The 12,162-nt window shown below is 39.5% G+C and overlaps 1 protein-coding gene across 1 annotated transcript in view; it reads left to right on the top strand.

The window, feature by feature from the left end:
* LOC133515588 (ethanolaminephosphotransferase 1-like) overlaps positions 1 to 12,162 on the top strand; it is a 29,090-nt gene that overhangs the window by 10,880 nt on the left and 6,048 nt on the right. The window contains exons 4-8 of the mRNA XM_061848170.1: positions 2,621 to 2,747; positions 4,811 to 4,940; positions 7,117 to 7,274; positions 9,824 to 10,004; positions 11,443 to 11,625. Of these exons, the coding sequence (XP_061704154.1) occupies positions 2,621 to 2,747; positions 4,811 to 4,940; positions 7,117 to 7,274; positions 9,824 to 10,004; positions 11,443 to 11,625 (779 nt within the window). The remainder of the gene's footprint in view (positions 1 to 2,620; positions 2,748 to 4,810; positions 4,941 to 7,116; positions 7,275 to 9,823; positions 10,005 to 11,442; positions 11,626 to 12,162) is intronic.

Raw genomic sequence — 12,162 nt, 5'->3', positions numbered from 1 at the left:
TTGTATGCAATTGCCGTACATGCGACGTCTATTGAAATATATTTCCAGTCTAGGCACAAATAAACAGATAATTTTCACGTCTCATTATAGATTTGTACACGCATTGTAGTCAATCGGTCATCGATTCCTAATTAGTAGCTACTCGATAATAAACTAAACGGAGACAAACAAAATTTACAGTCGGTGTCCTAACATAAGTATCCATTTTTCTATAGGTAGGTACAGTTATCAATTTCTTAAACTGCCGCAGCGTTCTTTAGCATTTCTGGACACATTGATATGTCTGAGAACGCCTGAGTGATGCCTCGGCATTCCCAAGCACATCTCGGCATTCCTAAGCACATCTCGGCATACCTGAGAACGCCTCAGCTAATATGTCAAAGAACAGAAACATACATAAAAGCTAGATCAAAATAAGTAAACATTAAAATTAATAAATAAAAATAGATATTTTAAAATCAGATTTTTTTTATATTAAAGTAATTAAGCATAATAATAAATCATTAAAACAACAATATAAAATAAAGTAGGTAAACCAAGAAACCGCAGACAAAGTCTCGGATAAATATCAGGGGAGCTTATAGCAATAACTCTCCCATAGAAAATGTCAAGGTCAGACAGCCAAAATGTATGAAACGGCCATTTTTTTCGCGATTTCGGGGTTGGTCCCATAGTATAAGTTGCTCAGTATGACCTATATATTCACCTCGTAAATTATTGCAGGTCACTAAACAAACAACCTGTATACTTTTGACCTAATATGCACCTAGCTGTTTCCAGCGCAGTTTTTGACAGTGTGTGCGTGACCTTATCGCCCAAAATAGTTATTAAATAAAGATAACTTAGATAACCATACTCCTCTCGGTTCAAGGCTCGTCGGAGTTGTCGGTTTTTAGGGTTCCGTAGCCAAATGGCAAAAAACGAAACCCTTACGAATTCGTCATGTCTGTCTGTCTGTCCGTCCGTATGTCACAGACACTTTTTTCCGAAACTATAAGAACTATACTGTTAAATCTTATTTGGTAAGTAGATGTATTCTGTGAACCGCATTAAGATTTTCACACAAAAATAGAAAAAAAACACAATAAATTTTGGGGGTTCCCCATACTTAGAACTGAAACTCAAAATTTTTTTTTCAACAAACCCATACGTTTGAATATCATTTTTTTCTAAACTGAATAGTTTGCGCGAGAGACACTTCCAAAGTGGTAAAATGTGTGTGTGTGTGTGTGTGTGTCTATAACTTCTAAAATAACAGCATGATAAAACTAAAAAAAATATATGATATACATTACCATGCAAACTTCCACCGAAAATTGGTTTGAACGAGATCTGGTAAGTGGTTTTTTTAATACGTCATAAATGGTACGGAACCCTTCATGGGCGAGTCCGACTCGCACTTGGCCGCTTTTTATTTAACCCTTCATGCAGCGAAGTATAAACTTGATTATGAATATATACATTCTTTATTTACTTAAAGTGAATTTGGTTGTCATTTTGGCAGTTTTAGTATTTTTTTTTATACTACGTCGGTGGCAAACAAGCATACGGCCCGCCTGATGGTAAGCAGTACCGTAGCCTATGTAAGCCTGCAACTCCAGAGGAGTTACATGCGCGTTGCCGACCCTAAACCCGCCCCCCCTCGTTGAGCTCTGGCAACCTTACTCACCGGCAGGAACACAACACTATGAGTAGGGTCTAGTGTTATTTGGCTGCTGTTTTCTGTAAGGTGGAGGTACTTCCCCAGTTGGGTTCTGCTCTAGATTTGGAATGACATCCACTGGCTGTGCCCTACCACACAAAGCGAGATGACATTCACAATGCCCATACCTCTCTTTTGGACGCAGTTTAAGGACGTACCCGGGTCCAGGATCCGGGTCCGGGTCCGGGATGATTATTCATCATGCATCTAAGTGTTAACCATTTTACCTGGCAATGAGGATAAACGTGTATAGATTAACGCAGAATCTCAGATGGCGCTGCATTAGTTTAGATTTCAACTTCCATGAGTTCCAAATCCAAATTTGAAATCAGAAATATTCCATTTAATTTTTTAATGAATTAAGTAATAAACAATGCCACCAAATGTGTTTTTATAAAAAATCTATAAATAATGACAAACACATCAACAGATAGCGGAAAAAATTGCACTTACTTTGACCAAAACCACAACTTGATTTCAAGTCGTGGCGTGTGGGGCACGACTTGTACTGACTTTATTTCAAGTCAATGGCGGCCAAAAGATTAAACAAAATTGCTCACTAACCGACCGATTGACGACCGGTTTGGCCTAGTGGGTAGTGACCCTGCCTACGAAGCTGATGGTCCCGGGTTCAAATCCTGATAAGGGCATTTATTCGTGTGATGAGCATGGATATTTGTTCCCGAGTCATGGGTGTTTTCTATGTATTTAAGTATTTATAAATATTTATATATATCGTTGTCTAAGTACCCTCAACACAAGCCTTATTGAGCTTACTGTGGGACTTAGTCAATTTGTGTAATAATGTCCTATAATATTTATTTATTTAAACCAACCTTTAAATTTAATTCAAAGTTCAATTTAATTCTAACGTCCTCTGTATTGAGCATTTGATTTTGAACCGTGTGTTTTTTGTAGATGGAATTGACGGCAAGCAAGCGCGACGCACTGGCACCAGCGGGCCACTTGGCGAGCTCTTCGACCATGGCCTGGACTCTTATTCCGCTGTGTTCATTCCTGCCTGTCTTTACAGCATATTCGGCAGGTACTTAAATTTTTTGCAGGGTTTTATAGAATTGAATTTAACTAGATGTTTCGCTATTTATGTTTATGTTTTATGATGAACGGCAAAGAGGGTGAAACGCCGGAGTGGGTTCAGTGGGTAGGGCCAAATTCTCCCCCCCTCTTGCCAGGAGAGGGGAAAGGAGTGGCGAGTCCCACACACCGTGCGTAAATGCATTCCCACTCCGTCAAAAAAAAAAAGGCCTGTATTAGCTATGAATCGCTTGTCTTTATCTGTCATTTTGACTTATGTATTTGCAAGAAAGTGATAAAACATAATTCAACTTAATCAGGGTTAGGTTAGGTTTATTTAAGTTTACTGTATTTTATTATTTTGTGGTGTCCCAATAACAATATTACATTGTGTCTGAAATTTTTTACAAGGGGTTAGAAAATACGTACTGAGAAAATGTGATAATGTCTTCGAGAAGTGTTTGTTTACATGATAGGACAAATAAGGATGAATAACTATAAGACCGTTATGTAATTTTGAAATATTTAATTTAATTAACTGAATGACTAGAGTCAATCTCAGATACTTACAGTTGCAACAAGAATAAATCAAAAGTCAAAAAGTCAAAAGTCAAAATATTCTTTATTCAAATAGGCCTAGCAACAAGCACTTTTAAATCGTCAAATTTTACAAATATCATCTTAATCTAAATATCAGAGCAATTTATTGATGCAGTTATTATTGTTCTAAAAAAAACATTGTACTATTATAGATATGGTAAACTTAATAATAAGAATTTCACAAAAGGATCGTCAAACATCAAAATTGTATAAAAATACTAGTCTAGAACCTTTCTAGAATAAAATCTAAATGTCAAATAATACGGTATATATATACATTGAATTATCAATTTCATCATTAATAACATAACAATAAATAATTCATTCTTTACAATCACACTTAATCCCACGGTGTTTCATCATTCATGTAGTCTTGTGTGCTATAATAGGCTTTAGAGATAAGCTTACGTTTTACATAATTTTTAAATTTACTAACAGACAATTCAGTTATAATATTAGGAAGTTGTAAAATCTTACACAATTACCCATGAATGATTTCTTAATTTTATGGAGCCTAGTGAAGGGCACTGCGAGCTTATGCTTATTTCTAGTATTAATATTATGTATTTCACAGTTTTTCTTAAAAATGTCAATGTTTTTATGTACATACAGAATATTCTCATAAATATATTGACAGTGCACTGTCATTATGTTAATGTCCTTAAACTTATCTCTAAGTGTGTCTCTATGGTACATTTTATATATTGCACGAATAGCCCTCTTCTGCAGAACAAAAATGGTATTTATCTCTGAAGCACTGCCCCATAGTAAAACACCATATGACATAATGCTATGAAAGTAACTAAAGTAAACTAATCGAGCTGTTTTCACGTCTGTTAACTGACGGATCTTGCTCACTGCAAAAGCTGCAGAACTCAGTCTATTCGAGAGATTAGCAATATGAGGACCCCATTGTAGTTTAGAATCTAAAGTTATACCAAGAAAAACTGTGCTATCTACTAGTTCCAATTCCTCATCCTTGACAATGACACTTGTTTGCCTCCTTATGTGACTTGTAACAAACTTAATGCACTTAGTCTTTTTCTCATTTAACATTAAATTATTAACATTAAACCAATTTACTACTTTAGAAATAGCATTGTTTACATCACTGCAAGCTTGTTGCTGTCGTTTGACTTTGAAAATAAGTGAGGTATCGTCTGCAAACAATACTATGTCATGGTGGGTCTTTACAAGGTAAGGCAGGTCATTAATGTAGATAAGGAACAGGAACGGCCCCAATATTGATCCCTGCGGTACACCCATAGAGACCAATCAAAGAGGTTTTGCAAATAAATTGTAGACTCTCTGAATGAATATTGTTTACTTCATGGATATAAGTCAGATTTGTTATGAGAATTTAAAAATTGCTTGTTATCGATATCGATAACACTTGAGTCGATATTTAATTAATCACTAGCACTGGTATTTTTGCCCCCGAAAAACCGGTCTATGATCATAATCTTGTTCCAGAGACGAGCTAAGCCCGCTACGCATGTTCTTTGTGATCTGGAACATCTTCATCAACTTCTACCTGACCCACTGGGAGAAGTACAACACGGGCGTCATGTTCCTGCCGTGGGGTTACGACTTTACCATGATCGTTAGTACTATTACAGTCTTGTGTAATGACTTCGTGATCTGGAACATCTTCATCAACTTCTACCTGACCCACTTGGAGAAGTACAACATGAGTGTCATGTTCCGGCCGTGGGGCTACGACGTGACCATGATCGTGAGTACTATTACAGTCTTGTGTAGTGGCTTCGTGATCTGGAACATCTTCATCAACTTCTACCTGATCCACTTGGAGAAGTACAACATGAGTGTCATGTTCCTGCCGTGGGGTTACGACTTTACCATGATCGTGAGTACTATTACAGTCATGTGTAGTGACTTCGTGATCTGGAACATCTTCATCAAATATCAAATATCAAACATTTATTCAGCAAATAGGCCACAGGGGCACTTTTACATGTCCATTTTTACAAACAATAAATTAAAAAAAAAACAATTACAAATATCGAATCTATGAAATAATAAATACTTTATTAGAGATGTATACTGTCTCTAAATGTCAAATTACACAAAAAAAAACTATGATAAAAAAATAAAACCATAAAATACTAAAATTCTTTAGAGATGTATAAGTCTCTACGTGTCAGAGATAAAATATAAAAATATATATTAAATTATCCTTAGAGATGTAGAGGGTCAACTTCTACCTGACCCACTTGGAGAAGTACAACATGAGTGTCATGTTCCGGCCGTGGGGCTACGACGTGACCATGATCGTGAGTACTATTACAGTCTTGTGTAGTGGCTTCGTGATCTGGAACATCGTCATCAACTTCTACCTGACCCACTTGGAGAAGTACAACATGAGTGTCATGTTCCGGCCGTGGGGCTACGACGTGACCATGATCGTGAGTACTATTACAGTCTTGTGTAGTGGCTTCGTGATCTGGAACATCGTCATCAACTTCTACCTGACCCACTTGGAGAAGTACAACATGAGTGTCATGTTCCGGCCGTGGGGCTACGACGTGACCATGATCGTGAGTACTATTACAGTCTTTTGTAGTGGCTTCGTGATCTGGAACATCGTCATCAACTTCTACCTGACCCACTTGGAGAAGTACAACATGAGTGTCATGTTCCGGCCGTGGGGTTACGACTTCACCATGATCGTTAGTACTATTAGTCTTGTGTAGTGACTTCGGGATCTGGAACATCTTCATCAACTTCTACCTGACCCACTTGGAGAAGTACAACACGGGCGTCATGTTCCTGCCGTGGGGTTACGACTTTACCATGATCGTGAGTACTATTACAGTCTTGTGTAGTGACTTCGTGATCTGGAACATCTTCATCAACTTCTACCTGACCCACCGGGAGAAGTAAAACACCGAAGTCATGTTCCAGCCGTGGGGTTACGAGTGGGCTCCGACTTCACCATGGTCGTGAGTACATTTTTACTTTAGGAAGTAAAACTACCGTTAGCAGGCCAACTTTGAGGGGTAGGCGACTGGGAGGCTCCGGGGTTTTTAGTTTGCGCTAACTTTTGTAAAAGGTGTTATATTTTGGCTCTACGGATAACTGTTTGATGTCTCAAGGTATTGGGTCATTACCTATGAAATTGGCGTTTTTGTTCATAAGTATTAGTCATGTCATAGTTTATTTATTTTAATAGTAACTTCGAAGTATTTTTTAATATCATTAGTGCGCTACATAATAACGATTTTACATACAATTATTTGCTACTTTTATTGTTTTATGTATTCAGAATACCGCCCTGAAAACAGTTCTTTTCATGCGCTGCCGGCTCGAGTATTTAAATGACATATATTTTTCTGACGGGACAGATTTAAAAAAAATGAGTTAGAAAATGTGCCTTAAAAATGTCTCAGAATAGGTACTGGCAAAAATTTGTTTAGTTTGAAAATGCCATCACAAAATAATCCGCCAAATTAATTGTATGAAAAATCGAATTTCGTTAAAGTTCTCCATACAAAACGCCAATTTCATAGGTAATGACCTAATATTAAAGGTCGGTCACACCAACCTAGTTGTCACCGTTCACATGTTTGCAAAATGTTATTGTATGGGAATTGATCAGTCTGTCAAACTCAAATGTGGTTGGTGGCCGTTCCGCTTTTTATTCTTACGCAATAGTTATGTGTAAGTTTAAAATAAATTAATAAATGCCAGGTCTCAATCAGAAAAAGTGATCGCCATTTTTAAATTCTAAGTCTACGGTCAAAATTGCAATTGTTCAGGGTTCGTGTCTACTGCTGCTGATCACGTCAGCTATCGGTCCGAAGGCGTGGCGCGTGGCGCTGCCCGGCGGCCTCACGCCCGGCGTGGTGTTCGAGCTGGTGCTGTACCTGTCCGCCATGTTGACTTCGCAGACCACCATCCTGTTCAACATATACAAGTAAATACAAATGTTCAGTCAAGTGAAAAAATATGGGTGTACAGTCAGCGTCAAATACTTTGTAGCAACCAAAGTAGCCAAATAGTTCGGTACACCATATATTTAGTATGGTGTACCGAACTATTTGGCCACTTTGACTGCTACGAAGTATTTGACGCTGACTGTACACATCTTACAAAAAAATATGTCCCATAGCATCTTATTCCAGAATAATAAGAGCGTAGTACCATATTTATGGGACGATTCTCTCGATACATATTTTTGCAGCTGACTGTTCACAGAGACAAACCTAAAAGCTCTACAGAAGTTGCATTGGATTGTTTTCGAACCCTAGTAGCCGTTGACTGTGTTTTTTACTACGTCGGTGGCAAACAAGCATACGGCCCGCATCATGGTAAGCAGTCTCCGTAGCCTATGGACACATGCAACTCCAGAGGGGTTACATGCGCGTTGCCGACCCTAACACTCCGCACCCTCGTTGACCTCTGGCAACCTTACTCAGTAGGGTCTAGTGTTATTTGGCTGCGGTTTTCTGTAAGGTGCAGGTACTTCACCAGTTAGGCTCTGCTCTAGATCTGGAATGACATCCTCCATCCTCTGTGCTGTGCCCTGTGTAATATAAATAGGATCTTTGAATTTTCGCGGTGTTCGTCAATAAATTAAACACTACAAGTTTAATAACATAACATAACATAGATTTTTAAAAAGCTACTAACCACTTTCTATGGATTATGGTCCGAAATAAACAATTTTTATTTTTTTATTTTATTTGTAATAGTTTTTTTTTTTACTCGGGATAATTTATTTAGCTTTTCGGTGAAGGAAAACATCGTGAGGAAACCTGCATACATCTGCGAAGAAATTCAAAGGTGTATGTGAAGTCCCCAATCCGCATTGGGCTAGCGTGGGGACTATAGCCCGAGCCCTCTCGCGCACGAGAGGAGGCCTGTGCCCAGCAGTGGGACGTGTATAGGCTGAATTATTATTATTATTTATTATAATTTATTTATTTTTACTAAATCCTTATAGCCAGACGACATCTTCCAAAAATATTATCCGTTATTAATTATATTATCGAAATGCGAAAAAACGCGGAACTTTTTTCTCTTTATAGTGAAAAATGGCAATTAGCCACTTTTAGTGTTAGACGGTTTAGTGGTTTACTGCTACATGAGATAAGATAAGAAAAAGTTTTACACCTTACACATAACTTCATAATCGCATATTGCTTGTATCAGTGACGACCTACAATGGCTCCAATATACCTATAAATAGATAGGTATTTGTTGAATAATGTTCGAACTGATTTTGATCAGTACAACGCGTCGTTTTTCTACAGCTATACTGTACTATCCCGTGACTGTTCATCCTCAAATACAAATACTTTAGTCGTCGAACATAGGTGTATACAACATGATATTGCATATGATGGTTATACATTTGCTTGTTTCACTATGTCGTACCCAAGGGCATACGAAATTAGGTTTCATTGATATCAATTAGCATGCAACATGCACTAAATTAAAAACAGAATTAAATGTCCACAAAATACAACTAACACTTAACAACAATTTTAACTAACAATTAATTAAAACTTCCAGCAATGTCACTATAAAATAATAAGAATAAAAAAAAAATACAATTCCTCCTCATTCTCTTTCTCTCATCATCGTGTCTTTTTTATTTATTTATTATAGCCTATTTTGTGTCCCACTGCTGGGCAAAGGCCTCCCCTTTTTTCCGCCACTCATCACGTTTGAAGTATGTTCCCGCCAGTCTCTGCAAAAAGCGTCGAGGTCATCCCGCCATCTCTTTTTTGGTCTGCCTCTGCCCCGGCTAATCTGCGGTGTCTTGTCTTCCGCATCGTGTCTTGTGTTCAATTATTACAATAGTGCATTTGGGAGAATCAACTTTTTAGCGTCACTCGTTGCCATGGTTACGATTAGTTGTCCAGGGGACAAAAGTTCATTGAAATACTGATTTTATGGTACTTAAATGTATCAAACTTGCGTTTTTGTGGTCGTTATAACCTATGTCCATAATGGGCCGGGTACTAAGCATGTTAATAGAACGGCATACAACGTCTCTTCAAACAAACTGTGCCACTGTTGTCCCTTGGACAACGGGACAGGATAACAAAACAAAAAAGTTGATTCACCCATTTGTTGTCATTAAAAGAAATTTTGAAATAACAAAAATGAATGAACCGAAAAGAATGTACGCCAAAATTGTTCAATTAAAATTATTCATATCATAATTAGAATAAGGGCTGATTTAGACGGTGCGAGAGCTCGCATGCGAGTTTCATTAGGTACATTGCGGTATTTGCTCGGTCGGCCGAATTGGTTGTGACCTCAATAGTCCGCAATGTAACTAATAAAATCGCATGCGAGTTCGCGTGCCGTCTAAATCAGCCCTTAGTAAACTGAACTGGACTATGTATCTCGGCGAGGACTGTCGTGGAGGAAAATGCATGTTTTATGTGTAAGTTAGTTTTAATAGAAGCTTATGTATATTTTACTCTGTTCTCCTAATAAATAAAATACCAGGTCTTACCGCGACGGCACAGGCAAGATGCGCTCGCTGAACGAGGCGCTCCGCCCGCTGCGCCCCGTCGCGGCGTTCTTCTCCGTGAGCGCGCTGTGGGCGCTGCGCTCGCCCGGCGACATCGTCGGCCGCGCCCCGAGACTCTTCTACGTATTGACGGGAACCATATTCTCCAATATTAACGTGAGTGTCGCTCTCTCTCTCTCTCTCTCTCTCTCTTCCCAACTCTCTCTCTACCTGCACATGGAAAAATTACTCGCGTGGTTAGAAGATGTTGATGTCAACTTTAACCAGTCTTCTCCGAGACCACGGGGACAGTGCGCCGTCATGGAAACGTCGGGGGTAAATTTAAGACTTAATACGCGATTAAGTTCCGTTTATATTAGTTAATAGGCGGGTCCACACAGCGCGAGCATACGCGCGAGGCATTGCCTCGCGCACAAAATGCCCAGTGTAGTGTAGATGCCTCGACCAAAGCGGCGCGGGCGTTTTCCTCGCCCGAGCGCGACCTTGGCCGAGCCGCTCGGTGTTAGTTTTTCGGCATGCTTAAAGGGGCCTCAGACGTTTGCCGCGCGCCAGTCTAGACGTGTTTGTTTAGGGTGCGCGTGGTCATTTTGTTAGTACTTCCGTCTTATAATTGCCGCACCCAAAATCTCCAATGATTCCTTTTTCTTCCTCCTGTTCGTTTAAATTGCTTTAAATAGCAAAATAAAAGATACGCAAGCCACGGCAGTCATTACGTGCGGCGCCATTTTTAACAGCTGACTGAGTGACGTTTCTTGCCGAGCAAATTGGCTCGAGTAAGGCAAACGTGCTGAGGCAATAGTTACACGAGCACGCGGTCGCGCGAGGCCGGGCGTTTGCCGCGCGAGGAAATTTCCTCGCGAGGCGGCACGCTCTGTATGGACCCGCCTATTAATTAATTTTCCAACGGCACATGTTCCGAAGTCTTGCTTGAGACCGTTATTAGAATATAAAATGGAGCAAACATATCACGCCGCCGCGGAAAGCAAAATGCTCGAGCCCTTCCCCCTCGCGTCCCGCGATGACGATACACGCTCATACGTCACATACTTGTTTCGCGATAGCTAAACAACTGCATCACAGCGCTTGGCAACAATATTACTGGAGAGTTATTGTTTAGTTAGGCACTTACATCTTAGGTCTATCTAATTATTTTGTTTTAAGATTATCCCAATTTTTTAGAAGATGTAGTGACAAAAATTGAGAAAGATATGTTGAGATGGTTTGGACACGTGGAAAGAATGAGTGAAAGAAGGTTAACAAAGAGAGTGTAGAAGGGAGAAATAGAAGAGGGAGCTGGAAGGGGTAGACCTCGGCGGACTTTCTCTGATCAAATCGGGGAAATCCTGAAGAAAGGCCAGGTCAAGAGCACCTTAAACCGACGAGCGTGTATGAGGAATGTCATGAAAGTGAAGGAAGCGAAAGAGGTATATCAGGATCGTAGCAAGTGGAAATCCGTGGTCTCTGCCTACCCCTTCGGGAAATAGGCGTGATTATATGTATGTATGTATGTGTAAGATTATCCTTAATATCGGGTATGTATATTAAATAACTTTGCCCCCTTGTAAAACAAATAAGTATTGTTTGTTTGTTGCAGTGCCGTCTGATCGTCGCCCAGATGAGCGGCACGCGCTGCTCCGCCTGGAACGCGTTGCTGCTGCCGTACTCTGTGTGCTGCGCCGCCGCGCTCACGGTGCTCTCTCCGGCCGCTGAACTCTACGTACTGTTCGCGCTCACCGCGGCGTGTACTGTGGCGCATGTCTACTACGGCACTAGGGTGGTAAGCTTTTTTAGGGTTGAGCACAAAAAAGTCATAACGGAACCTTTAAGGCCAGTGCACACTGTAGTAGGTTGAGTGCAGTGACTATGCACTTTTGTCTTAGGCCGCTTGGCACGATTGTTTATTAGGTCAAACAGCTCGGCAGCCAATAGATCGTGTGTGACCCCTAGGTCCAATCTATCCTGCTTTTAGCAACTAGGGCGAGTTATATATCATTTTCGTATAATTTAGGGACGAGAAATTCATTTATGAAATAAAGGTATGACCTTTTCATACAAAAAAAAACTGATTTCAGTAGTAGGTAATTTTTTTGTGATAATTTTGGCCTTTACAATCACAGTCCGCTAAAAATTTCGATAACTACTTAAACTATCGATTTGAAATTTGGAATAATTATTAACAAGGCTAACGGAGATGCATTGAAAGTGTTTTTTTAACATGTGCTCTATTCTTATAGTCTTGCAAATCCAATTTGCCAGTAAATAAGAACAAAAAATACATACCCCAGATAAGCCTACTTAAAACTAAAAAAAATAC

The sequence above is a fragment of the Cydia pomonella genome, chromosome 2 (assembly GCF_033807575.1).
Source record: "Cydia pomonella isolate Wapato2018A chromosome 2, ilCydPomo1, whole genome shotgun sequence".
NCBI lineage: Eukaryota > Metazoa > Arthropoda > Insecta > Lepidoptera > Tortricidae > Cydia > Cydia pomonella.
Note: the sequence above shows the minus strand (reverse complement) of the source record. Positions and strands in the feature narration are given on the sequence as shown.